This window comes from Schistocerca piceifrons, chromosome 3 (genome assembly GCF_021461385.2).
Source record: "Schistocerca piceifrons isolate TAMUIC-IGC-003096 chromosome 3, iqSchPice1.1, whole genome shotgun sequence".
In the NCBI taxonomy this organism is placed as follows: Eukaryota; Metazoa; Arthropoda; class Insecta; order Orthoptera; family Acrididae; genus Schistocerca; species Schistocerca piceifrons.
In genome coordinates, this window is record NC_060140.1 from 926,803,543 (window position 1) to 926,831,334 (window position 27,792).

At 43.3% G+C, this 27,792-nt stretch overlaps 1 protein-coding gene across 1 annotated transcript in view; it reads left to right on the forward strand.

Annotated features, from left to right (window-relative positions):
• Window positions 1–27,792, forward strand: part of LOC124789228 (facilitated trehalose transporter Tret1-like) — an 85,105-nt gene that overhangs the window by 19,194 nt on the left and 38,119 nt on the right. Inside the window, exons 2-3 of the mRNA XM_047256522.1 lie at window positions 4,325–4,656; window positions 15,607–15,876. Of these exons, the coding sequence (XP_047112478.1) occupies window positions 4,325–4,656; window positions 15,607–15,876 (602 nt within the window). The remainder of the gene's footprint in view (window positions 1–4,324; window positions 4,657–15,606; window positions 15,877–27,792) is intronic.

A 27,792-nucleotide genomic window follows, 5' to 3' on the forward strand; every position in this document is an offset into this window, starting at 1 on the left:
CGGTTCCCATTGGAGAGGCACGTCCTTCCGCCTACTAATCGTACGGCTTTGCGGTGCGGTCGCAAAACACAGACACCAAACTTATTACAGTGAACAGAGACGGCAATGAACGAACGGACAGATCATAACTTTGCGAAAATAAAGAAAGTAACTTTTTCACTCGAGGGAAGACTTGAACCCAGGAATTCTCGTTCCGCAACTGCTCACGCTAACCACGGGACCACGGCACTCCTGTGCTCACGTTATCCTTGATGTTGCCTATCTTGCGCATGGACTACTCAATTTGTATATTTTGCTTATTTTTTTCATAGTTCCACACAATTTCTTCCTGTTTTCTCGATTGATCTGTGTTCAGTTTTTCAAGGCCTATCCACTGTGCCAAGTTATAACTAAATCTGAGGAGGGTGCGATGGGGAGGTTCCCTTGTGAATACTCATTAAGGCGAATTACATGTTTTGATAAACTGAACTGTTGAGGAAATATTATCCTAAGTTTATTAATTTGTAACCGTTATTTATACTCGTACCACACTGGATGAAGTAGCATACTAGGTGGTGTCACAAAAAAATAACTTTTCATGGTGGCATTTTTTTAACCTTATTCACGATCTTTCACCAACTTACCTTACTTTAATGAGTAGGAACTCAACACGAGAGGTAGAAAGTAGAAAATTTATGTCCTCCTTTGTCAGCGCAGATGATACTAGTTCCTCCAAAAAGGGGAAACGTGGAATTTTTCATACTGGGAGAACTCGCGAGAAACCACAGCTGATCTACGTCCGATATACAGGTTGTTACAAAACGATACCGAAAAAAACTGACGAACAATAGGCGGAAGGTCTCGCAATGTTGGTAGTTGTTCATTGACTGTTTCCAATTGCCACGATCGGCAGTGCAGAAGATGGAGCTACCTGCTGTGTAGACAGGCCTTGTATCCTATGAATGCAACGCTCCTTTGTCTAGGTGGATGGCAGTTTCAGACACTGGTTTCCATCTGCAGTTTATTTTTCTCCTGTGTACCGAAAAACACTAGAGATTTTAGAGAATTCCAGGAGACAAATAAAATGCAGGTGGAAACCTTTGTCCAAAACTGTCATCTATCGAGGCAACGGAGCGTGCATTTGTAGAAGGCAAGTCCCGTCTAGACAACAGCACTGAATAACAACACTGCGATACATTCCACCTACAGGCCGTCAGTGTACAAAGTCACCTTAGCCGCCGAAGGGGTGGCCTTGCTACAGGCGACAACTTCGACGTTTCGTAGCGTCGTTGGGTGACGTTCCAGTCGTGGCTTCCTATCCTCAATTTGTTTCTTAAGGCAACCTCCACAACTCCTCTTAGTTTGTCAGTTTCATTTTGTAACACCCTGAGTACTGCATTGTATGTGTTCACTGAGTATTTCTTTGAGTTTTCTGTCTTTTGATCATGAAATAATGATAAAGCACAATAATGTCCTCTTCAGAACAGCTCATAATTGCAACTGAAATAGAAACAAGAGCATGATTCGTGCTGTCTTTTTACTTGACGTATGGAGAGTCGCATCACATGTCATATGAGATATCGTATCACTCTAATGGGAACACAAGCATCCTCCTGATAATTGTCGTGTTGTGCGGCCTTTATTGCAACATGTCGTATTGCATATCGTATCGTCACAGTGTGAAAGTTCCTCACTGGTTCCATGTGAGGATGACAGAGTGTATCATCGCTTGGAATGATATTTGAATCACAATGTCTGACAGCTTTTTTTTTTCAGTCATCAGTCTTCTCACCTCACGAATTCCTCTCCTGTTCCATTGTTTTCATTTCAGTGTAGCAATTGGAATGCACATCCCCAATTATTTGCTTGATGTACTCCAATCTCTGTCTTCCTCTACAGTTTTTACCCTTTACAGCTCCCTATAGTACAATGAAAGTTATCCTCTGATGTCTTAACAGATGTCCTTCATCCTGTCCCTTCTTATTGGCAGTGTTTTCAAAAATGTTCAAATGTGTGTGAAATCTTAGGGGCCTTAACTGCTTAGGTCATCAATCCCTAAGCTTACATACTACTCAACCTAAATTATCCTAAGGACAAACACACACACCCATGCCCGAGGGAGGACTCGAACCTCCACTGGGACCAGCTGCACAGTCCATGACAGCAGCGCCTTAGACCGCTCGGCTAAGCAGTGTTTTCCATATCCTCCTTTCCTCGCCGATTCTTCAGAGAACCCCCTCATTGCTTGCCTTAACTGTCCATCTAATTTTCAACATTCTTCTGTGGCACTCCATCCCAAATGCTTCGATTCTCTTCTGTTCAGGTTTTTCCACAGTCCGTATTTCACTACCATACAATGCTGTGCTCCAAACACATACTCTCAGAAATTTCTTCCTCAGATTAAAGTCTATGTTTGATGCTAGTTGACTTCTTTTTGTCAACAATGCCTTTTTGCCAGTGCGAGTCTGCTTTTTTATGTTCTCCTTGCTCTGTCTGTCATTTTGCTGCCTACCTAACAGAATTCCTCACCTTCGCCTACTTCTTGATAGTCAATTCTGATGTCAACTTTCTCGGTGTTCTCGTTTCTGCTGCTTCTCCTTAGTTTCGTCTTTCTTGAATTTACTCCCAGTCAGTACTCCATACTCATTAGACTCTTTACTCCATTGAACCAAAAAAAAAAAAAGGTTCAAATGGCTCTAAGCACTATGGGACTTAACATCTGAGGTCATCAGTCCCCTAGAACTTAGAACTAATTAAACCTAACTACGTAAGGAGATCACACACTTCTATGTCCGAGGCAGGATTCGAACCTGCGACCGTAGCGGTCGCGCGCTTCCAGACTGAAGCGTCCAGAACCGGTCGGCCACACAGGCCGGCTACTCCATTCAACAGAGTATGTAGGTCTTATTCACTTTCCTGCAGGATAGCAATGTCATCAGTGAATCATATAGCCGATATCATTCCATCCGGAAGTTCAGTTCCACTTATAAACTTTTCTTTTATATCTGTCATTGCTTCTTCTAGTCTGCCTCACAACATTTTTAATCAAAGCACCGCGTTCTTAGTCTTCCAGTCTTATCATTCCCTCTGAGCTCTTGTACATATTGTATATTACCCATTTTTCCCTATAGCTTAACTCTATTTTTTTTCATAATTTCGAACATCTTGCCCCATGTTACATTGCCTAACACTTTTTCCAGCACACTGGACTCGCATTTGGGAGGACGACGGTTGAATCCCATGTCTGACCATTCTGATTTAGGTTTTCCGTGGTTTCCCTAAATCGCTCCAGGCAAATGCCAGGATTAAATGATGACTAACTGAAACCCTCAGCTGCCGACAGGTGTTGTTGATATACCTCGATGTGGACAGCTGAAAATGTGTGCCCCGACCGGGACTCGAAACCGGGATCTCCTGCTTACATGGCAGACACTCTATCCATTTGAGCCACCGAGGACACAGGTGAATAGCGCGACTGCAGGGACTTACCCCTTGCATGCTTCCTGTGAGACTCACATTCTCAACTGTCCACAATTCTACCTATGTAATGTACCTTATAGACATTTGCTCATTCACTCATTACTCGCGCACGCTTTGGCGATTCCCGTAAGAGTTTGGGCAACCTGTGCGCATTAGCACAGACGAAGGTCAATGGCTGGGTAGGCTTTTAACTATATATATGAAGACAGTAACTGTTCTCAAATGTCTATAAGGTACATTACATAGGTAGAATTGTGGACAGTTGAGAATGTGAGTCTCACAGGAAGCATGCAAGGGGTAAGTCCCTGCAGTCGCGCTGTTCATCTGTGTCCTCGGTGGCTGAGATGGATAGAGCGTCTGCCATGCAAGCAGGAGATCCCTGGTTCGAGTCCCGGGTGGGGCACACATTTTCAGCTGTCCACATCGAGGTATATCAAGAACACCTGTCGGCAGCTGAGGGTTTCAGTTGGTCATCATTTATTCCAGAGAAAGCTGCACTGTCATCTACAGTATCTGTTCTTTCGACAACAGTTACTGTCTTCATATAAATGCCAGGATGGTTTCTTTGAAAGGGCACGGCTGAATTCCTTCCGCGTCCTTGCCTAATCCGATGAGACCAATGACCTCGCTGCCTGGTCTCCTCCCCCAAACGACGCAACCCCAACTTTTTCCAGGTCCTCTGGTGCTACGAATATGGGTTGATTTTTTTCAGTCCTGCTTCCATTGTCAAACGCTACGTCAGGACTACCTAGCCTCATCGTCATCTAACTGATCCTCCGTTTTCCATTCTTCTGCATACCATTCTTGTCAGCAAGTTGGACGGACGAGCTGTTCAGCTGACAGTGCTGGTGGCTTTGTCGGACAGCCAACCTCTCGGCGGTGGCTGCCGGCGCCGTGCTGGGCTGGTCGTCGCCGGCGCTGGTGCGCATGCCGCTGAACGCGGAGCAGCAGTCGTGGGCCGGCTCTCTGGTGGCGGTGGGGGCGACGCTGGGCCCGTGGGCCGGCGGCTGGGCGACGGGCCGCGTGGGGCGGCGCGGAGCGCTGCTGTGGGGGGCGCTGCCCTACCTGCTGGGCTGGGCGCTGCTGATGGGCGGCCTCGCCTCCTTCTGGCTGCTGCTCGCCGCCAGGGTGCTGCTCGGCGTCGCCGTCGGTGTCACCTTCACCGCGCTGCCCATGTACGTCGCAGAGATAGCAGAGGTGGGTCACTACCTGCAGCTGAACTGTCACAGAAACTAGGTCCGCAGCTGTCGACACCCAGTCTCGAGAGTCACATGATTCGCGCCACGTATCACACTATCCACATGGCAGGTGGTCACTTTAGACACTACTGGTCATTAAAATTGCTATACTAAGAAGAAATGCAGATGATAAACGGGTATTCATTGGACAAATATATTATATTAGATCTGACATCTGATTACATTTTCACGCAATTGGGGTGCATAGATCCTGAGAAATCAGTACCGAGAACAACCACCTCTGGCCGTAATAACGTCCTTGATACGCCTGGGCATTGAGTCAAACAGAGCTTGGATGGCGTGTGCGGGTACAGCTCCCCATGCAGCTTCAACACGATACCACAGTTCATCGAGAGTAGTGACTGGCGTTTTCTGACTAACCAGTTGCTCGGCCACTATTGATCAGACGTCTTCAATTGGTGAGAAATGTGGAGAATGTGCTGGCCACGGCAGTAGTAGAACACTTTCTGTATCCAGAAAGGCCCGTACAGGACCTGCAACATGCGGTCGTGCAATATCCTGCTGAAATGTAGGGTTTCGCAGGGATCGAATGAAGGGTAGAGCCACGGGTCGTATCAAATCTGAAGTGTAACGTCCACTGTTCAAAGTGCCGTCATTGCGAATAAGAGGTGACCGAGACGTGTAACCAATAGCACCCCATACCATCACGCCGGCTGATACGCCAGTATGGCGATGACGAATACGCGCTTCCAATTGCGTTCACCGCGATGTCGCCAAACACGGATGCGACCATCATCATGCTGTAAACACAACATGGATTCATCCGAAAAAATGACGTTTTGCCATTCGTGCACCCAGGTTCGTCGTTGAATACACCATCGCAGGCGTTCCTGTCTGTGATGCAGCGTCAACGGTAACTGCAGCCATGGTCTCCGAGCTAATAGTCCCTGCTGCTGCAAACGTCGTCGAACAGTTCGTCCCCATCTGATGACTCAGGGATCGAGACGTGGCTGCACGATCCGCTACAGCCATGCGGATAAGATGCCTGTCATCTCGACTGCTAGTGGTACGAAAATGGTTCAAATGGCTCTGAGTACTATGGGACTTAACATCTGAGGTCATCAGTCCCCTAGACTTAGAACTACCTAAACCTAACTAACCTACAGACAGCACACACATCCATGCCCGAGTCAGGATTTGAACCTGCGACCATAGCAGCAGTGCGGTTCCGGACTAAAGCGCCTAGAACCGATGATAGGAGGCCATTGGGATCCAGGACGGCGTTCCGTATTACCCTCCTGAACCCACCGATTCCATATTCTGCTGAAAGTCATTAGATCTCGACCAACGCGAGCAGCAATGTCGCTATACGATAAACCGCAATCGCGACAGCCTACAATCCGACCTTTATCAAAGTCGGAAACGGTATGGTACGCATTTCTCCTCCTTACACGAGGCATCACAACAACGTTTCACCAGGCAACGCCTGTCACCTGTTGTTTGTGTACGAGAAATCGGTTGGAAATTTTCCCCATATCAGCACGTTGTAGGTGTCGCCACCGGCGACAACCTTGTGTAATTGCTCTGAAAAGCTAATCATTTGCATATCACAGCATCTCCTTCCTGTCGGTTAAATTTCGCGTCTGTAGCAAGTCATCTTCGTGGAGTAGCAATTTTAATGGCTAGTAGTGTACCTATGTCAAGTCCTGTAGTGTCATCCTTGCGTAACTGTGATTACACTTACAAGGGAACCTCCCCATCGCACCCCCCTCAGATTTAGTTATAAGTTGGCACAGTAGATAGGCCTTGAAAAACTGAACACAAATCAATTGAGAAAACAGGAAGAAGTTGTGTCGAACTGTGAAAAGCAAAATATACAAACTGAGTAGTTCGTGGCAAGATATACAACATCAAGGAGAGGGAGAATGCGGGAGCGATGTGGTCTCGTGGTAACGTGAGCAGCTGCGGAACGAAAGGTCCTAGGTTCAAATCTTCTGTCGAGTGAAGAGTTTAATTTTTTTATTTTCAGTTTATGTGACAAACTCTTATGTTTTCATCACTTTTTTAGGAGTGATTATCACATCCACAAGAAAACCTAAATCGGGCAAGGTAGAAGAATCTTTTTACCATTCACCAAGTGTACAAGTTAGGTGGGTCGACAACATATTCCTGTCATGTGACGCACATGCCGTCACCAGTGTCGTATAGAATATATCAGATCTGTTTTCCTGTGGAGGAATCGGTTGACCTATGACCTTGCGATCAAATGTTTTCCGTTCCCATTGGAGAGGCACGTACTAGTCTACTAATCGCACGGTTTTGCGATGCGGTCGCAAAAAACAGACACTAAACTTATTACAGTGAACAGAGACGTCAATGAACGAACGGACAGATAATAACTATGCAAAAATAAAGAAAGTAAAATTTTCGCTCCACGGAAGACCTGAACCTCTCGTTCTGTAGCTGCTCACGCTACTACGGGACCACGGCGCTCCTGAGCTTAATGTTCATGATGTTGCGTATGTGGCCCACAGACTACTCAGTTTGTATATTTTGCTTATTTTTTTACAGTTCCACACAACTTCTTCCTGTTTTCTCAACTGATCTGTGTTCAGTTTATCAAGGCCTATCCACTGTGCCAACTTACAACTAAATCTGAGGGGGGTGCGATGGGGAGGTTCCCTTGTTAGAGGAAAGTCTGTGACCAATTTCTGATACGCAGCAACTCAATCAGGTGTGCAGTCCATCCATCACCACATAGAAGCATCCACATGCACTGTCTTCTATACGATCCCGGCCACTCTCACCACTGAGCTGTCTTCCTCTGAACCCTTAGTGAAATGAGGATACCTGACCTATGAACACAACTGCGACAGGCAGTCTGTCACAGTTGCAACAGCGGGTGGTGGTCTACTCCTCGTTCTAACAAACTGTATGTCACCTAGGGATATCAAACTAAACATCTTTCAGCCGTCAGTTTGGCAACCAGTTTCAGCGTTTTACTACGCCATCTTCGGGCCCCTGACTGATCAAAACAGGGGCCAGGAATACCGGTATTAGTAAATATTTGTTACAGTGACCACTTCAACCATCACCTGCCGAGTCGGAAGAAAGGTGTTTAATTTTGACATCCTCTATCGAACAGACGAGTCCCGCAACCATCGCTGAAAAGATGGGCATACAGAGACTTTTGTTCCTTCTACAGTCCTTCACAGAGGCAGCCCTCACGTTTATGCCGACTCTGTGTCGGATACACACTTCTTATGCACGGGTTCATCCTATTCAGTGAGATCACTCCACTAAAACCCCCTGCCCAACCTCCCACCCACCCCACTCACTGTATGAGGCGGCTGAGTCCTTTTCTCATAGCACTACAACGAATCCAGTGCCTTGACGGTTATTTATTCTTGATTCTGGCTGACCAACATTTTACACTTTCTTCGACAGTGTGATTTCCACTCCTTACATTAAAGTCATAAGCAAAACAAGATCAGACATGGGTCAACTGTGCGGGGGATGCCTCTGGCCACATGCTGAGCCTTGATGGGCTGCCGACTGAGCCTGCTCTATCTGTCGGCTTGATCCTTGTTTCACGCTTTTCTGATCATTACAACAGTTTTAATCTCTTTCCTTCGAACCCTCTAGACCCTACATTCCCCTTATATTCCGTACAACCATTACAACCCGAGGTTTCGTTATTGCCCCAAATTCCTCGATTCTGCAATGCTACACACCAGAGCAACCCGTCCGGTTGGTGTTTACCAGTAGCAAGCAAGACTCCCCTTTAATGACTTGTGTAGTGAAGGACGGGCTGATGACCATGTAGTTCGGTCTTCTTACATCCTAATCGCGACTGTGGGCAGAATCCACGCACTCTTACCGACGTGTTGCGCGCTCGATAAATAACGCGAAATATTACTCCACAGATTCAGGTTTCGAGAGGGTGCGTTTCTGGATGAGGTTTCGAATGTATTGCTTCCCCCTACTTATACCTCCAGAGGAGATCACGAAGTAAAATTAGAGAGATTCGAGAGCGCACGGAGGCTTTCCGGCGGTCGTTCTTCCCGCGAACCATACGCGACTGGAACAGGAAAGGGAGGTAATGACAGTGGCACGTAAAGAGCCCTCCGCCACACGCCGTAGAGTGGCTTGCGGAGTATAAATGTAGATGTAGATGTAGAAAATGCTTACTGGCTGATCTTGATCAATCCTCTGCACTGATACACTATCATATGGGTCTAAATAAAACTTGCTGGAATCACTTCTTGCCGGTGACACGGCATTAAACTTCAGACTACTCCACAGTCAACAATTAAAAGAACTGTAGCTGTCTAAGTGTTTTCAGAAAGATTTCACTATCCAATCACTGGACTAGAAAAGGTACACCATTAACAGTTCACATCTAGCTTCCAGAAGACTCCTAGCAACTTCCGTCTATGATCTCCGTTACTATTCCATTTAAAAAACTTTAACTCAACGACTTGTTTCATTCACTTTATCATGCTAAAAGGTTATCTGCAAGTCCTGGTGTATTGTGTACTACTTCTACGCATTTTATTCTGATTTGATGTATGGTTTTTCTGGCTAAATACTGTATGTTTCCTACGTTTCACCGTCGGACATACTCTTTAGCAATGCGAAACCATTGCAATGAATGACTTTTGAATAGGCTGTTTTTAACTACTTAATCTCTTATGTTGGACACTTATGCCACCGCATCAGTAGCGCCCTCTACAGGCTGTAGTAGGTCCTGCCTCCATATCTACATGTCTCCCTCAGGCAATAGTTAGTAGTTTTCCATGTACCTGCGTGTGCAAAGTATTTGAAGTTGATACTTTATCAAAATACAGCAGCTGGTGTGTCATACCGTCAGCCATGTTATACTTATTATGTACTACTTGATTCTTTTTTTTTTTTAGAGGCTTGGCCTTCAGATATTGTGACGTTAGTGTATTTTTCCGTTTAGTTTTTGCAGATCTGATGATGGCAGCGAGACTTTTATTTATTTAGTTATTTAGCTTGTGGCTACGTCACTGAGAATTACTATTTACAGTTTTCCTAATTACAGGTGAATATCCACGCCACGACTCTAGTCTACTGATCTCTCTGTCATCACCAGGAACTCTGCTCGATCACCAGCGAAAGCTGTCGGAGGAGATTTATGAGTGAACAGTCTGTTTATCAGAGACACAGTCACGATTTGGAGAAATTATCTTCTTCCATTTGGGCAGAGAATGGGGACACCTGTGAATGTCACTTTTTTCAGCTGAGAACCAACCAGATCTTGCATGGTAATTGAAATCCAGGTGACTTGGTCGACGTGTGGGGCATCTTAAGTTGCTCCATCGTATGATTAATCTGCCAAGTGCATCTATAGCAAGGTTTAAGTTTTATAAATTTTTGTACACAGTTCAGCTACAAAACTCCAAAATATACAACATTTTTCGTTTCTTTGGATACTGTATGGTCAGAATATGAACTGGTATTCTGAACTATCTGTTTGTGAAAGGAAAAAGATACAAATATACACCGAAAAACACTGATCGTTAATCACTTCCAACATATTTGAGTGTCTGAACCTGAGCCTTTTCTATTGTTACTGCAAACGGAGTCTTGATTCCCTGAACCTGAATGGGTATTTGCAGTCATTGGCACACGGGGTATGAGATATTTACAGCTACTGGATTTATGAGTATAGTAACTTGAGTGACATTGCCCTGGGTATTTTCGTTCTGTCGTTGCAAATCCAAAAAATGCGCGCATTTCTTTACCAGACGCGTTTTGCTTTATTGAGGTAGAGGATCACCAGTGGTGGTGATGATATCCGCTTGATTTCTCGGCTACATCGGGAAAAATGCCGCCTGCTAGCAAATCGTTGATGCTTTTCTTCTTTGGACACTGATAGTTGTGCTATGATTTTTAGTTGCTCTGCAGCACCATGCATTTTTTTATGTTTTTCACAGCACACTGTTTCCTGTTTGTTTTTGTACTTCTAAGTATGTATCGTGGTTTATGTTTAGTAGTGTTGCCAACATAATCTTGACACCCCAATAAAGTGAAACGCATTTTTTTTTAGCAACGATTGTAACGCAACTACGGACAATACGGCCACAAAAATCATGAATTCAGTGACATTGATTCACATAATTTTAATCTGCGAACGGATGACATTACAAAGTAGTTGCAAATATTTGTACTGTGGTAGGAGAGGGTGTCTGAACACCACGCCAGAAATGCTGACCGGTGGGGGGGGATGGGTGTGGGAAAGGGGATGCGTTTGAAGGTCACTCCTGTACGTAATTTTGAATATCTCGAAAACCATGGCCTTCAGCACAAACGTGTACCAGTGCAAAATTTAACTGCATTAAATTTCCTACAAAAGGTCCTGTTCGTTTGTTTCTGTAGGACTAATAGTTTGCGCGTAGCGAGCGAGTGAATACATGGTGCGGCAATAAAGCAATGAGACTGATGTGAAAAAAATGTTGCTTACCGTTTTACTCAAGTTTAGTCCTGTCTCCTTCAAAGTAGTTCCCTTCTCATTGCACACACTTTTTCCAGTGCTTCTGCCATTGTTTGTAACATTTCGGGAACTCATCTTCTGTAATATCCTCTAAGACCCTCGTCACAGATTTTGGACAACTTGTGTTGTTTGAAAATGGTGTCCCTTGACCGCCGTTTTGACTCTTGGAAATAGAAAAAGTCGCACAGAGCGATAACTGGTGAATAAGGTGGCTGTGGTAGTACTGAAATTTGTTTTGAGTTAAAAATTGCTGCACTGGCAGAGCAATATGGGATGGCGCATTTTTGTGATGCAGAATACAATTATCAGCAATGTTGGCACAGACACGAAGAACTCTTTTACGAAGTCCTTCTAAAATTTCTTTGTTGTAATATTGGTTAACTGTTTGTTCAGGAGGCACCCACTCCTTATGAACAATTCCCTTGGAATCAAAGAAGCACACAAGCGTGCATTTCACTTTTGACTTTGACATGCAAGCTTTTTTGGTCTGGGTGATCCCTTTGAGCACCATTGCGAACTTTGGCGTTTTGTCTCTGGATCGTACTGAAAAAAACAACTTTCATCACCAGTGATAAAACGGTTCAACAATATTCTGGATTGATTTCCGTTTTCTCTAACAGATCGGCTGCCACATTTTTCCAAGTTTCTCGCTGTTGTGGTGTGAGATTTTTGGGGACCATTTTTGCACAAATCTTTCTAATACCAAGATCTTCAGTTATTATCAGACGAACTGTTTCTCGATTGATGTTCAGTTCTTCTTCAATCATTTTCACGGATAATCTTCGATCAGATCATACGAGTTCACGCACCCTGGCCAAGTTGTCATCTGTCCGTGTGGTTGATGGTCATCCATTGTGGCCTTCACCTTCAGCGTTCGTTCTGCCTTCAATAAACATTTTATGCCAACGAAAAACTTGAGCTCTTTACATAACCTCCTCTCCAAAAGCCTTCTGAAGCTTACCGTAAGTTGTCGTCGCGTTTTCACTCAATTTAACGCAAAAAGAAATGGCACACCTTTGGGCAATATTATGCGGTTCCATTTCCGTGACGAGAGGCACTTGATTGTGTGAACCACAACATCCATTTAAATAAATTAGAATTCTATGGTGTCATGGACAGTGCTGCAAAATGGTTCAAGTCATACCTCGCTAACAGGAAACAAAGGGTGTCAGTGCAAGGGACTAGTGAATTAAGTCATCAGCCATCATCAGAATGAGAAGAAATTACATGTGGTGTCCCACAAGGATCCATCTTAGGGCCATTGCTTTTTCTTGTGTATATTAATGATATCTCATCAGTTACACTGCCAGGAGCACAGTTCGTTTTGTTTGCACATGACACAAGTATTGCAATAAATAGTATGTCGAGTGTAGTTCTCGAAAGATTTGCTAATGATATTTTCATGGATATTAATAAATGGTTTAAAGCCAACTCACTGACATTAAACTTCGAAAAGACTCACTATATGCAGTTCAGAACCTGTAAGAGGTTTCCACCCAGCATATGCATAAAGTATGAAGAAGAGCAGATAGAAGAGGTTGACAGTCTTAAATTCCTGGGATTACAACTTGATAATAAATTTAGTTGGCAGGAGCACACACAGACCTGCAGAAGCGCCTTAACAAATCTGTAATTGCAATTCGAATGTTAGCAGACAAAGGCGACATTAAAATGAAAAAGCTTGCATACTTTGCCTACTTGCATTCCATAATGTCGTATGGTATAATATTTTGGGGTAACTCTTCAAGTAAAAAAAAAGTTTTCAGAGTCCAAAAGCGTGTAATACGTATTATTTGTGGAGTTAATTCATGGACGTCCTGTAGAAACCTCTTCAAATAACTGGGTATACTAACTACTGCCTCTCAGTATATTTACTCCTTAATGAAATTTGTGCTAAATAATATATCTCTTTTTCCAACAAACAGCTCAGTTCGTACATACGGTACCAGGAACAAAAATGATCTGCACAAGAACTTAAAAGCACTTACTTTAGTTCAAAAAGGGGTCCACTACTGAGGAACACTCATCTTCAATAATTTGCCAGTAAACATAAAAAATGTAGTTACACATAAAGATCAATTTGAAAGGAGATTGAAAGATTTACTAGTGGCCAACTCCTTCTACTCCATTGACGAATTTTTTAATAGAAACAAATGATGTATTGTATATACTCATACGATTAGTATTGTTATTTCAGCTTAAAAACAAGCAAAAAAAATTTGACATGTTCCATATCCACGAGGATCTCCGCAGCACTGATCTATGGAACGAAAAACTAATCTAATCTAAGAGACGCAAACACATGTTAACTTATTACAGCACAACTCACGACTGATCGGTTGCAATGATGTCCCGCTTGGACTAGAAGCAGCTTATAGACGAAGGTCAAAGATATTGTGCATACGCAAGCCTGCAGGGTTGCCACATCTTGAGAAGAAAATCAGTGTCATTACTTTATTGTCGCACCTCATACGAAACCATAGAGTAAATATCTCTGGAGTGAGCGTTGCGTTCTGCACATGTTGTCAATATTAAACCAGGATTGTCACGTGTTTTCGGGACTTCGCTGTGCGTGTGTGCTTTCCTCAGAGTTTTAAGTTTATAATATCAAGAATTTTTGTTGTGTTTTCACCGTTTGTTGATAGTGTAATAGCGATGGTGAATTACTGGTGTTGCTATGGATGCAAAGAAAAATATGTGAAGGGAGGGATAGTAACTTTTCATGGGTACTATGTTTAAAAATTTCGAGACGCATTATATTTAAGACTTGATTCTGTAGACCTATTTTCCTACGATTTTATTACTATATAATAGATATTACGGCTTGTACAAAAGCTTACAAACAATCGCTTCCTATCGTAAATTTGCTAGTGCAACAGGAAAGGGAATGGTTAGTTGTTTCAGCAAATACTATCCTCCATGCATTTATCAGTGACTTATCGATTATGTATATAGATTTGAAAGACGGGAGACAGATAAATTCAATAGCGTGGGAGTCTGTAATTGTGTTCATATAATATGTGTGTCCAAACCTTTTTGTTTACTATAAAGTTACAGTAGGAGACCGTGTTAACTGTGTCTAGGACATGGAGAATGATTATGTGTGATTTATATTTTAGTTTCCCAAAGGATGAACAAGAAGTAAAGATGTGGCTCCATAAAATATGGAGGAGTAATTTTGTCCCCACAAAATATTCCAAAGTATGTTCAAAACACTTTGAAGAGGAATATTTAGAAAGAGAAAATTTGTGACGTGTGTGGCTGAAGGTAGATGCTATGCCAACTATTTTTAATTTTCAACAGCACCCACTACCAGTTTCTGCATTCAGCGTAAATACATTTTCTGTACAAATCAAATAAAAAACACAATAGTGTAGCTGATCAAAGTACACATTCATCTTTGGTGTATTTTGCCTTCAATTTATTTTCTTCACCATTTGATTAAGAAGCGTAAAACATTAGTGAACATGTCCCCAAACTCTTTCATTTGTGTCACTTTCCACTTCCCTTAATGGTGTTATATGGGTTGACTTTTACATGACCAACTGTATTTGCTTCACAGTACATTTATACTCCAATTGCCCTTTTTCCCCTTCTTACTCAGTCTAGTATTTATTTAATAAATTGGGAGCAAGTACGTAAAATGCGTTACATAAACACTTCAAAGTGTCATCAGTAAGAAAAATTGTGTTTTAGGTCGCGAAAACGAGAAAATAAATACGCAGAAATAGCATAAAAAAGGACGACTTAGCAGGGATATAATCATTAATGCGAGGCAAATTCGGTGTTTTTCGGACACTTGCAAAAGTACTAGCGTACTGTCAAGTCGTTTTGCAAGACTGTCACTGCAAAAATGTACGTCAGGCTCTGTAATACTATAAAGTGCCGCATCATAACGAAAACTACCAAAAATCGAGTGCATCTGAACTGTGACACCTATCGCAAAGAAGCAGAATGCAATATCACTTGCCGTTAAAATTTACGAAGGTGGTTCATTCCCGGTATCAAATGGATACTGTTAAAATGTCTGCGCAACATATATAAATAATCCATGACACGTACGAAAAGAATCCGTGTGTACTAGGGATGTAGTGACATTCGAAATATACAGAGTGCTATACGGACAAACACACGACGTCCCGAGAACACGTGACCAGGTCGGCAATGTATGTTGACAACACAAAATCTGTTCTGCGCATGTGAATGCTCACTCCAGAGATATTTACTCTATGATGAAAACCTCGTAGTGGTTTAGGAAGACCAGTTGTAACTATGCGGGTTGCATAAAATGACAGCGGCAGGGGCACCTGAGTCGCCCTGTAGACTATATGTCTTTCGTTCACTCGCACGTACCGTCGCCGGTGTTTTAGTTTTTTCTACTCTTCCATGTGTGTGTGTGGTTCGCTTACTCACCGCCACGTGTCGCAGGCGTCGGTGCGCGGCGCGCTGGGGTCGCTGCTGCAGCTGGAGGTATCGGTGGGCATGCTGCTCATCTACGTGGTGGGTCCCTACGTGACGTACCACGCGCTGGCCGCGGTCTGCGTCGCCGTGCCCGCCGTCTTCGCCGCCGTCTTCTTCACCCGACCCGAGTCGCCCTACTTCTTCCTCTACCAGGGCAACGACGAGGCCGCCGAGCGGGCGCTGCGGGCCGTCCGCGGAGACGACGAGGACATATCCGCCGAGTTCAGCGACATGCAGGTAACTGCGCCCTATAGGCAGACGTCAACAGGCGTCACGCGACACTTCATCTCTCACTCTGCAAATGCGTGCTGTTTCAAAACCTTTTTTCATTACCTCATCAGTTCTCCGACCAGTTTGATGTCGCCCACTGCGGTGACTCTCGATATCCTCAATTATTTGTTGCCGGCCTGTGTGGCCGTGCGGTTCTAGGCGCTTCAGTCTGGAAACGCGTGACCGCTACGGTCGCAGGTTCGAACCCTGCCTCGGGCATGGATGTGTGTGATGTCCTTAGGTTAGTTAGGTTTAAGTAGTTCTAAGTTCTAGGGGACTGATGACCACAGATGCTAAGTCCCATAGTGCTCAGAGCCATTTGAACCACTTTTTTTTAAAATTATTTGTTGGATATACTCCACAAGGCCCTGGGAGTAGTCAATATTCCATTAGAACTACTGACAGCCTAGGAAGACCCAGTCCTGACAAAACTCTACCATCTGGTGAGCAAGATGTATGAGACAGGCGAAATACTTTCAGACTTCAAGAAGAATATAGTAATTCCAATCCCAAAGAAAGCAGGTGTTGACAGATGTGAAAATTGCCGAACTGTCAGTTTAATAAGTAACAGCTGCAAAGTACTAACTCGAATTATTTACAGACGAATGGAAAAACTGGTAGAAGTCGACCTCGGGGAAGATCAGTTTGGATTCCGTAGAAATGTTGGAACACGTGAGGCAATACAGACCCTACGACTCACCTTAGAACAGAGATTAAGGAAAGTCAAAACTACGTTTCTAGCATTTGTAGACTTACAGAAAGCTTTTGAGAATGTTGACTGGAATACTCTCCTTCAAATTCCGAAGGTGGCAGGGGTAAAATACAGGGAGTGAAAGGCTATTTACACTTTGTACAGAAACCAGATGGCAGTTATAAGAGCTGGCCGCTGGTCTCCGAGCGGTTCTGGCGCTGCGGCCTGGAACCGCGCGACCGCTACGGTCGCAGGTTCGAATCCTGCCTCGGGCATGGATGTGTGTGTTGTCCTTAGGCTAGTTAGGTTTAAGTAGTTCTAAGTTCTAGGGGACTTATGACCTCAGCAGTTGAGTCCCATAGTACTCAGAGAGAGAGCAGTTATAAGAGTCGAGGGCCATGAAAGGGAAGAAGTGGTTGGGAACGGAGTGAGAAAGGGTTGGAGCCTCTCCCCAATGTTATTCAATTTGTATATTGAGCATGCAGTACAGGAAACAAAAGAAAAATTCGGAGTAAGTATCAAAATCCATGGAGAAGAATGAAAAACTTTGAGGTTCGCCGATGACATTGTAATTCTGTCAGAGACAGAAAAGGACTTGGAAGAGCAGTTGAACGGAATGGACAGTGTCAAGAAAGGAGGGTATAAGATGAACATCAACAAAAGCAAAACGAGGATAATGGAATGTAGTCGAATTAAGTCGGGTCATGCTGAGGGAATTAGATTAGGAAAAAAATGGTTCAAATGGCTCTGAGAACTACGGGACTCAACATCTGAGGTCATCAGTCCCCTAGACTTAGAACTACTTAAACCTAAGGACATCACACACATCCATGCCCGAGGCAGGATTCGAACCTGCAACCGTAGCAGTCGCGCGGTTCCGGACTGAAGCGCCTAGAACCGCTCGGCCACACCGGCCGGCTTAGATTAGGAAATGAGACACTTAAAGTAGTAAAGGAGTTTTGATATTTGAGGAGCAAAATAACTGATTATGGTAGAAGTAGAGAGGATATAAAATGTAGACTGGCAATGGCGAGGAAAGCGTTTCTGAAGAAGAGAAATTTGTTAGCAACGAGTATAGATTTAAGTGTCAGGAAGTCATTTCTGAAAGTATTTGTATGGAGTGTAGTCATGTATGGAAGTGAAACATGGACGATAAATAGCTCGGACAAGAAGAGAATAGGAGCTTTCGAAATGTGGTGCTACAGAAGAATGCTGAAGATTAGATGGGTAGATCACATAACTAATGAGGAGGTATTGAATAGAATTGGGGAGAAAAGGAGTTTGTGGCGCAACTTGACAAGAAGAAGGGATCGATTGGTAGGACATGTTCTGAGGCATCAAGGGATCACAAATTTAGCATTGGAGGGGAGTGTGGAGGGTAAAAATCGTAGAGGGAGACCAAGAGATGAATACACTAAGCAGATTGAGAAGGATGTAGGTTGCAGTAGGTACTGGGAGATAAAGAAGCTTGCACAGGATAGAGTAGCATGGAGAGCTGCATCAAAGCAGTCTCAGGACTGAAGGCCACAACAACAACAACAACTGCATTCTTGGCTTTCCCTACTGTTTTTGGTCTCTACAGCTCCGTTTAGTACGGCCCGCACAGAATACCCTGGCTGGTATGTGCGCAGACGGCAAGGCACGCGTGGGGTGGGCGGTAGTAGTGGGGGCTGCGGCCAGGCGCTGTAGAGAAAATTCCGAGAGCTGGAGAGGAAGCATCGTTCTGAACTGAAGCCTACACACACATTTTTTTCTAAACATTAAGTGGTTCACATCTGTGCTCACGCTTGCATGGTGACCATTCAAAAAGATCTGTCACTTTTTCTTCGGTTGGTATTTAGGAAGAATTTCTCTGAAAACGCTGGAATTTATTTCCTCCTGACTTGTTAACCATTTGTAACTTTCAAAGGAGCATTACGAATGAGGAATTTTGAGTAAAACCTACAAATTTCTCTGGTTGCCATGTTAAAAGTTGCTTCTTTTGACAAAACACAGTGGAGTTTACACAGTCTGACCTCGCTAATATGTTTTGCAGAGGCAACTGCGAGAGAATTCTGAAACAGTGGTTGACTAAGTTTATTAAATCAGGAACAGAGGCAAAAGTAAGGTCAGTACTTACAAAAACCCCTATCCTTGGTGCAAAATAAATGTGTAATGTCTTCACTTATTTTGTTCCGAAACCCATAGCGTTTCTCGTTTCATCAGCTGTCGATGGCCCTTAAATATTCTGTAGTTAGTGGAATAACACGTTAGATAATGAAATTTTGCATAATAACCGTATGAAAAAATACTCTTCTAATTCAATGAGATTTTCAGTCTACAGCGGAGTGTGCGCTAATATGAAACTCCCTGGCTGATTAAACCTGTGTGCCGGACCGAGACTCGAACTCAGGACCTTTCCCTTTCCCGGGAAAGTGCTCTACTAACTGAGCTACCCAAGTGCGACTCACACCCCGTCCTCAGCTTTACTTCTGCCAGTATCTCGTCTCTTACAGAAGTTCTCCTGCGAACCTTGCAGAACTAGCACTCCTGAGAGAAAGGATATTGCGGAGACATGGCTTAGCCACAGCCTAGGGGATGTTTCCAGAATGAGATTTTCACTCTGCAGCGGTGTGTGCGCTGGTATGAAACTCCCTGGCTGATTAAACCTGTGTGCCAGACCGAGACTCGAACTCGGGACCTTTGCCTTCCGCGGGCAAATGCTCTACCAAATGAGCTACCGAAGCACGAGTCGCGCCCCGTCCTCACAGCTTTCTTTCAGGCGTGCTAGTTCTACAAGGTTCGTAGGCGAGCTTCTATAAAGTTTGGAAGGTAGGAGACGAGGTACTGGCAGAAGTAAAGCTGTGAGTACCGGGCGTGAGTCGTGCTGTGGTCCCTCAGATGGAGAGCACTTGCCCGCGAAAGGCAAACGTCCCGAGCTCGAATCTCGGTCCGGCGCACAGGTTTAATCTGCCAGGAAGTTTCACTCTCCTTCTTGCTTGCTATCATCTGCCAAAATCTCATTGTGATATCTCAAACCGTTTATGAAATACGAGGAATTCTGGCCTTGTCACTGGAGCGGCTCGTCGCAAATGATGGCACTACGTCAGATCAACTTTTTCGAGATAGGTGACAGAGAGGAACCTCCACCCAAGTCTAAAGAAAAATGCAGTGCCATACGGTAGCCAAATTTCATATCTAACCACGTGTTGTGTAATATGCAGCAAACGCAAAAGCATATTGACCTGTGTTTTTCATAGCAAATTATTTCGAATTTCGCGCAGTGTCCTACTTCCTCGTAAATATCGCAATAACTATCACCGTCAACGAAGTGATGGGCACACCATCACGAACGTGACATATAAAGCTACGAGTAAAGCAAAAATGAAATTTTTTACCGAATAGTTTCCGTAAAACCGTGTGAGCACGATTTCCGGGCGTGCTCCTCGATTCTGTCATCGCCGACTGGCTGAAAGGTGGCAAACACTGTCAGCCTTCCCTTCCAAACAAACGAATGAACTAGCCCTGCGCTTTCGACGAAAACTGGTCACTGTGCGTCAGCCACCGTATCTTGCGTGGACTCTACCATGGAAGCTACTCCCTGATGACTTAACGCATATCCTGTCATCCTGTCCGTTCTTCTTGTCAGTGTGTTTCACATATTTCTGTCCTCACTGATTCTGCAGGAAACTTCCTCATTTCTTATCTCATCAGTTCATCCAGTTTTCTACATTCTTCCATAGCACCACATCACAAATGCTTTGATTTATTTCCTCTCAGCTTCCTCACTGTCCATGATTTCCTTTTATACAATGCTGTTCTACAGACGTAAATTTCTTCCTCAAATTAAGGTCAATGCTTGATACTAGCAGACTTATTTTGTCTGGGAATGCCATTTTCACCTGTGATACTCTGCTTTTTACCTCCTACTTTTGCTTTTCCGTCATATGATATTTTGCTTCGAAGGTAGCAGAACTCCTTAACTTCGTCTACTTCGTAGTCCCCAGTTTTGGTGATAATTTTGTCACTAAACTCATTTCTGCTATATCCTACCCGTTCATCTTCCTTCACATTACTCTCTGTCGATATTCTTTGCTCAGCAGACTGCTCATTTCCTTCAGTATCTCCTGTAATTCTTTCTCGCCGCACTGCAGATACCAATGCCATTAGCGAATCTTATCATTAACATTGTTCCACCCCGCATTTTAATTCGAATCCTGAACATACCTTTTATTTCCGTCATTTCTTCTTCGATGACTAGGTTGAACAATACGGGACTAAGGGTGCATCTCCTTCTTCGCCCTTCTTAATGCGAACTATTCTTTCTTTGTCTTTCATTGTTATTGTTCCTTCTTGGCTCTTATAAATATTGTTTAGCACCCGTCTTTCTATGTATCTTCCACCTAATTTTTGAGAATTTCGAACATCTTACAGTGTTAAACATTGAAGTTAAAATCTTCTGGGTTATTAGGCCGCGTCATATTTTTGCTAAACGATCGACGTTTCGACCGCTCTGCTGGGATCTTCTTCAGGATCTTGTGGTGTCCACCATAGAGTGCTCAACTACAGTGGACACCACAAGATCCCAGCAAAGGGTTCGAAACGTCGATAGTTTAGAAGAAATATGACGCGGCCTAACAAGTCAGAAGATTTTAATTTCAATGACAACGGCCACGAACGCCTGCAGATATATTATTACACATTGACTAACTCTTTTTAAAGGTCGAAAAATCCTTTTAAGGTGTTTCTACTTCACTATCACTTTATTATACTGTTGTGTGGCAAAATAAACGCAACCTTGGAAAACGTTTGGTTTGTTGCTTTGATTTTGGACACTAGTGTACTTTTTATCAGACAGTTGTATACTCACACTCAAAACGTAAGGATTCTGCAGTTAATGCATGATCTTAAAAGAAGTATGCTGTGCTCTTATCAGATCTTTACAAGCTATTTCATTATACGATCTCAAGAAACCATAGCTGGCTGGGTACCGAGATTTTTCAGGTTACCCACTATTGTACTGATAATAACTGCCGCTGTTTCTGAGTTTTTTCCTCCATCTACAGGAAACGAGGATGCCACTAATAATGTACAAGAAGCAAAGCATTCTACATGTTAGCGTCGTTTCCTTGAGGCGGTGTTCGTACTGTTGCAAATTACCCCGGGTGAACTTTTTTCATTGTGTATCCTATTATGTGGCATTAGTGTTGCAGGGAAATGATGTCCCCTTCTCCATACATCTCTTCCAAATGTCATCATTATCTCAGACAGCATCAATCAAACTTACCTTATATTCCAGACGCACACAGAATATCATTGCAACGTGATTGTAGTGCTTCTGTCGGAGGAAGTATAAAGTTTGTTGGAAATTGCTAAGTACAGTCATTTTCAAATGTTGGGTGAGTACAGTCTGGGTAATTTGCACGACTTGAATCACGGTGTCTCAAGACATGATAATACAGAGAATCTAACTTCAATACTTATTGTTTTTAACCGTTAACGTCTGATTATGCTTCTTAACTAGTAAATTATGACAGCATTTGAAATTCGGTAACTAATAACACTGATTGAAAAAAGTCGCGACGCCATGAAAGAGTTGTGTCACATAACGAAGTTGGTAGGCGTGTTTCTACATCTGAAAGATGATATCTTTTCAAATTTCGCGCAATTCGCGTAAGAGGTACGCTAGTACCGCCACTATGAGGATAAACCTGTTTGCTTTAAGTACACGCGGCTATCTGCATGCTAGACGCACTGAACGAACGCTTGGAGTATTGGTCTGTGATGCGATTTCGCATGACAGCAGGGGCATTCTGGTGGTTAACCCATGCACCTTGACTGCAAATTTGTACGTCAGTCTAGTAATTTGACCTGCTGTGCTGCCATTCGTGAGCAGCACTCCATGGGGTGTTTTCCAGCTGGATAGCGCTCGCCCACATAACGCTGTTGGAACCCAACGTGGTCTGCAGGCATGGAACTGCATCCCACAAAGTAGCATGCAGCACCTGTACAACACATTGCATCAGCGTTTGCATTCTTGCATTCAACATTCAGGCAGTTACATTGGTTATTAATACAACAGATCACTTTCGCAATGCCTTATCTCGCGCTTATGTTAACCTGTGGTCTTTCAATGTTAATCTCTTAAATACCAGGGTCACTCCAAAAGAAATGCACACTATTTTTTTTAAAATCCATCTTTTATTCTACATGTTTGAAAGTTTTACAGTGTGTAGATACATCCTTTAGAAACAATATTCTCATTTCTCCACATAATTTCCATCCCTCTCAACTGCCTTATGCCATCTTGGAACCAGCGCCTGTATACCCGCACGGTAAAATTCTGAACCAACCTGTTGGAGCCACTGTTTGGCAGCGTGCACAAGGGAGTCATCATCTTCAAACCTTGTTCCACGAAGAGAGTTTTTCAGTTCCAAAGAGATGATAGTCACATGGAGCCAGGTCAGGACTGTAAGTCGGGTGTTTCAGTGTTGTCCATCCGAGTTTTGTGATCGCTTCCATGGTTTTTTGACTGGCATGCGGCCGTGCATTGTCGTGCAACAGCAAAACATCCTACTTTTGCCGACGTGGTCGAACACGACTCAGTCGAGCTTGAAGTTTCTTCAGTGTCGTCACATATGCATCAGAATTTATGGTGGTTCCACTTGGCATGATGTCCACAAGCAAGAGTCCTTCGGAATCGAAAAACACCGTAGCCATAACTTTTCCAGCAGAAGATGTGGTTCATGAATTTTTTTTTTTTGGGTGAATTTGCATGATACCACTCCACTGATTGCCTCTTCGTCTCTGGTGAAAAATGATGGAGCCATGGTTCATCACCTGTCACAATTCTTCCAAGAAATTCATCTCCACCATTCTCGTACTGTCCCAAAAGATCGCTGCATACCGTTTTTCTTGTTTCTTTGTGAGCCACTGTTAACATCCTGGGAACCCACCTGGCACAAAACTTTTTTAACGCAAGCACTTTCAGTATTCTGCAAACACTTCCTTCCCCTGTCACAACGTAGCGTGACAATTCGTTCATTGCGATGCATCTGTCATCAGTCACCAATTCGTTAACTCTCTGCACGTTGTCTGGAGTGCGTGCAGTACGAGGCCTGCCGCTGCGAGGACAGTCCTCAATATTGCCGTGCCCGCTTTCATCACGTAACCTGCTTGCCCACCGATTAACTGTACTGCGATCGACAGCAGCATCTCCATACACCTTTTTCAACCTCCTGTGGATGTTTCCCACTGTCTCGTTTTCACAGCACAGGAATTCTACGACAGCACATTGCTTCTGATGAAAGCCAAGTGTAGCAGCCATCTTGAAGACATGCTGTGATGGCGCCACAGGTTGAACTAAGTTTGAAAACAAACGGGAAGGATGTATTTACACACTATAAAACTTTCACATATGCAGAATGAAAACTGTATTTTTGCAAAAACAGTGTGCATTTCTTTTGGAGTGACCCTCGTATGATACCTAGACAAATGTATTCCCGAAATTTCATTACTCTACATTAATTATTTTTTGATGTTACGTCGTTGGATGTGAAACACTGAAAAGAAAAAAGTTTTGTTGCCCATGATAGCTGTTAGATAGGTAGCCTCCAATTAGGACCAGATGGCCACTTCATCCGTTTAGTATACAGACCATTCATGTTAGGGCTCTATTTCCGCAGTGCAGTCTGCAGTCTAATAGTTAATTCTCGGCAACCTTGCGGGTCCAGTAGTTCTCGTAAGATTAGGTGCATAATTTGGAAAATACACCGGTAAAAGCATTACAAGTATTGGTTCAAATGGCTCTGAGCACTGTAGGACTTAACATCTGAGGTCATCAGTCCACTAGACTTAGAAATACTTAAACCTAACTAACTAAGGACATCAAACATCCATGCCGGAGGCAGGATTCGAACCTGCGACCGTAGCAGCAGCGTGGTTCCGGACTGAAGTGCCTAGAACCGCTCGGCCACAACGGCCGGCTTGCAAGTATTTTGTGAATGCATCCGGTCCAAGCCTTCGAGGTGTTGATACCGGCCAACATAGCTGTCAGCCTGTTGGTTGCGGAAAGTGAGACGATAGAGTTCAAATCACGAATAATATTGCATTAACTTCCTGTTCCCAGGCCACCGTGAAGGAATGAATCTATAGTAAAGTACATTAATACAAATAGAGCCGCACGGGATTAGCCGAGCGGTCTACGGCGCTGCAATCATGGACTCTGCAGCTGATCCCGGTGGAGGTCTGAGTCCTCCCTCGGGCATGGGTGCGTGTGTTTGTCCTTAGGATAATTTAGGTTAAGTAGTGTGTAAGCTTAGGTTCAAATGGTTCAAATGGCTTTGAGCACTATGGGACTCAACTGCTGTGGTCATAAGTCCCCTAGAACTTAGAACTACTTAAACCTAACTAACCTAAGGACAGCACACAACACCCAGCCATCACGAGGCAGAGAAAATCCCTGACCCCGCCGGGAATCGAACCCGGGAACCCGGGCGTGGGAAGCGAGAACGCTACCGCACGACCACGAGATGCGGGCTGTAAGCTTAGGGACTGATGACCTTAGCAGTTAATTCCCATAAGATTTCACACACATTTGAACATTTTTTTGAACAATGCAAATAGAGGAATGAGCGGTTTCATAACGAGACGTGGGCTACGTTCCCTCTATTTATCGAGAAATCGCGCCACGTAGCGTCTACAATTACCCAAAAGTTAATGAGCGCAACTGGTAATGTCTGTGTATAGCGTATTATGTACGCCGCTATTTGCGTTTGTTTCATATGTTTCTTCATACACGACGTCGCCTTTATCGCTGAATACATTAGTCTGGAGGGCGTTGGCTGTTTTTGTTTACGTTTCGGTTGCGCAAGCGGATGACCTCGAGATATATGATGGTCAGTAGAAGGCCAAATATCATTTGGAGGCACTTCGATTCCATTTCTACCGCACAAAATTACGCCACTGTACATTCAAATGCTTTCGGCGTGCTTGCTTCTCTTTCGAATCTCTTGACGCTAAAACGTGAAGAATCCAAATGCATCTGATTGAACTGGTTTGATTTCATAACAACAGTAAAAGCGACTTATTTCGTCCGCAGTTTTCTGTCAGTTTAGATATTAGCGCTGCAGTGGACTGCACAGATATCATTCGAAACTGTCCAGACTCCTAGCCATACTCGTTGAACAGAAACCTACAAGTAGTACAATGCCAGCATATTATAAACTTCGGTTTCTCGCTTCTGTTTGTAAGCTTATTTGTAGTTTCGAAGTGCAGTTGCCGCAAAGCATGGCAAAAGTTAAGTCAGTTGGGACCTAGGATTTCAATGCAGATACATGTGATAGACTTCTCGTCAACTTCAGGTTTACGCATTTATTACCCAGCCGTGTATTAAAAAGTCATTACTTTTTCCTTTCTCTTTATTTTAGAGGTTACAGTAAAACAGTTTCCCAAATTAAAAAAGTAAACTTTGTCTAATCCTATCTTTCCCTCCTCCAACATATTTTTAAAATTTGGTGTGACTAAATATCTGTTCCAGAAAATTATTTTTCCTTTTAGAATATTTGCTATGAGGTTTATTTGCTCGCCGATTTGTTATAAAATATATTCACTGGATTTTCTTTCTGTATGAATGGTCCTCGTTATTCTTCTCCAAAGCTACAATCCAGCACATGTAGGCAAATAGAGGCACACTCGAAATGAGCGTTTGACAAACTGTCTGTTTTTCTATACTAATAGATTTGTTCGCTAATAATTCTCTTCTTTTTAAGCATTTTTTGTTGTTGTAATTCTTTTATGATTGCATTTGTTGCCTTCCTTAATTAAGATCCCTAATATTACAATTTATTAAGTTTTATTATTTATATTTTTCAGTTTTGTAGTCAGATGCCGAAATCTTTGCTTTGCTTCCAACCATTGTTTTGTTGGTCAGCTTTACTGTTAGTTTTAAGTACAACCTTCTTTAAAATCGTTGAAAATTCGATTCTCAGATCCTACTATGAGGTGAAATTCAGCTGCAAATCTCATGTACTGTATCTGTAAGGGGCTGTAAGTACTAAACTGACAGATGTTTACGGTACGTCGCAGACAACCAGCAAAAGGTAGCAACTATGTCTTACATGCAGTACAGCATTAGTTACGTTTTTTCGTGCGTATCAGAAGGTTTTATTCCCATTAGCACTGGATATGATGTCTCTTTTCCTCTATGTGTCTCTTACCGCAATCTGAAAACACAAAAAAAAAAAAAAATCTTGGAATTTTAGATGTCGGTGTTATGAATCATTATCTATTGTATACCCACCTATAGGCCTTGCGCATACTGAAATTCAATACACGCAATACACCATTCACACCGTTTGGTAAAATACACATTTATAACCACAGAGGAAAAAACTAAAATATTGTTGAAACATAGTAGTATTAAAATAGATTGCAAATCATAATCGTTATTTTAAACAGTTATTGCTGTTACTGACAGCAACTTCAAGTGACATTCTAATGTGAATATAAATGTAATCCACAAAAATGGAACAACTTTATCTGTACTCTTTGGTACATAGTACTATGTTATGATTTAACGAAAACGGTGTGAATAATGTGTTACGTGTTTTTGAATTTCTGTGTGACGAACGAGCGACAAAATGTTTTAGAAGCTAAGTAAATAATAGGTAAAACTGTATATATGTAAGAAAGGTACGAGAACTTAAGCAGGCTCCAGGAAGCGATTAAAAGATATACGCATGATACAGAGCGGACTGTGCAAATAAATTTAGGCTGTGCTTTCAGATCCCAATCTAATCACCACATTGCAAATTGTGATGTATTCCTAAAGGAGTGACGAATATGTGGAACAATGTTGATTGTGAAAGTCATTGTTGCACGTTCCATTGGTAGCAGCTTAAGGTGTGCTCTTAGGTCACAACGTAACCGTCACAAACCGGCGGCTGTGAGCGAGCGGTTCTAGGCGCTTCAGTCCGGAACCGCGCTACTGCTACGGTCGCAGGTTCGAATCCTGCCTCGGGCATGAATGTGTGTGATGTTCTTAGGTTAGTTAGGTTTAAGTAGCTCTAAGTTCTACGGGACTGATGGCCTCAGATGTTAAGTCCCATAGTGCTCAGAGCCATTTGAACCATTTGTAACCGTCACACGGACGTCGCTACCGATTTTGAGGAACACCGTACGAAGTGCACCGCGTAACAACGACTCACAGCAAA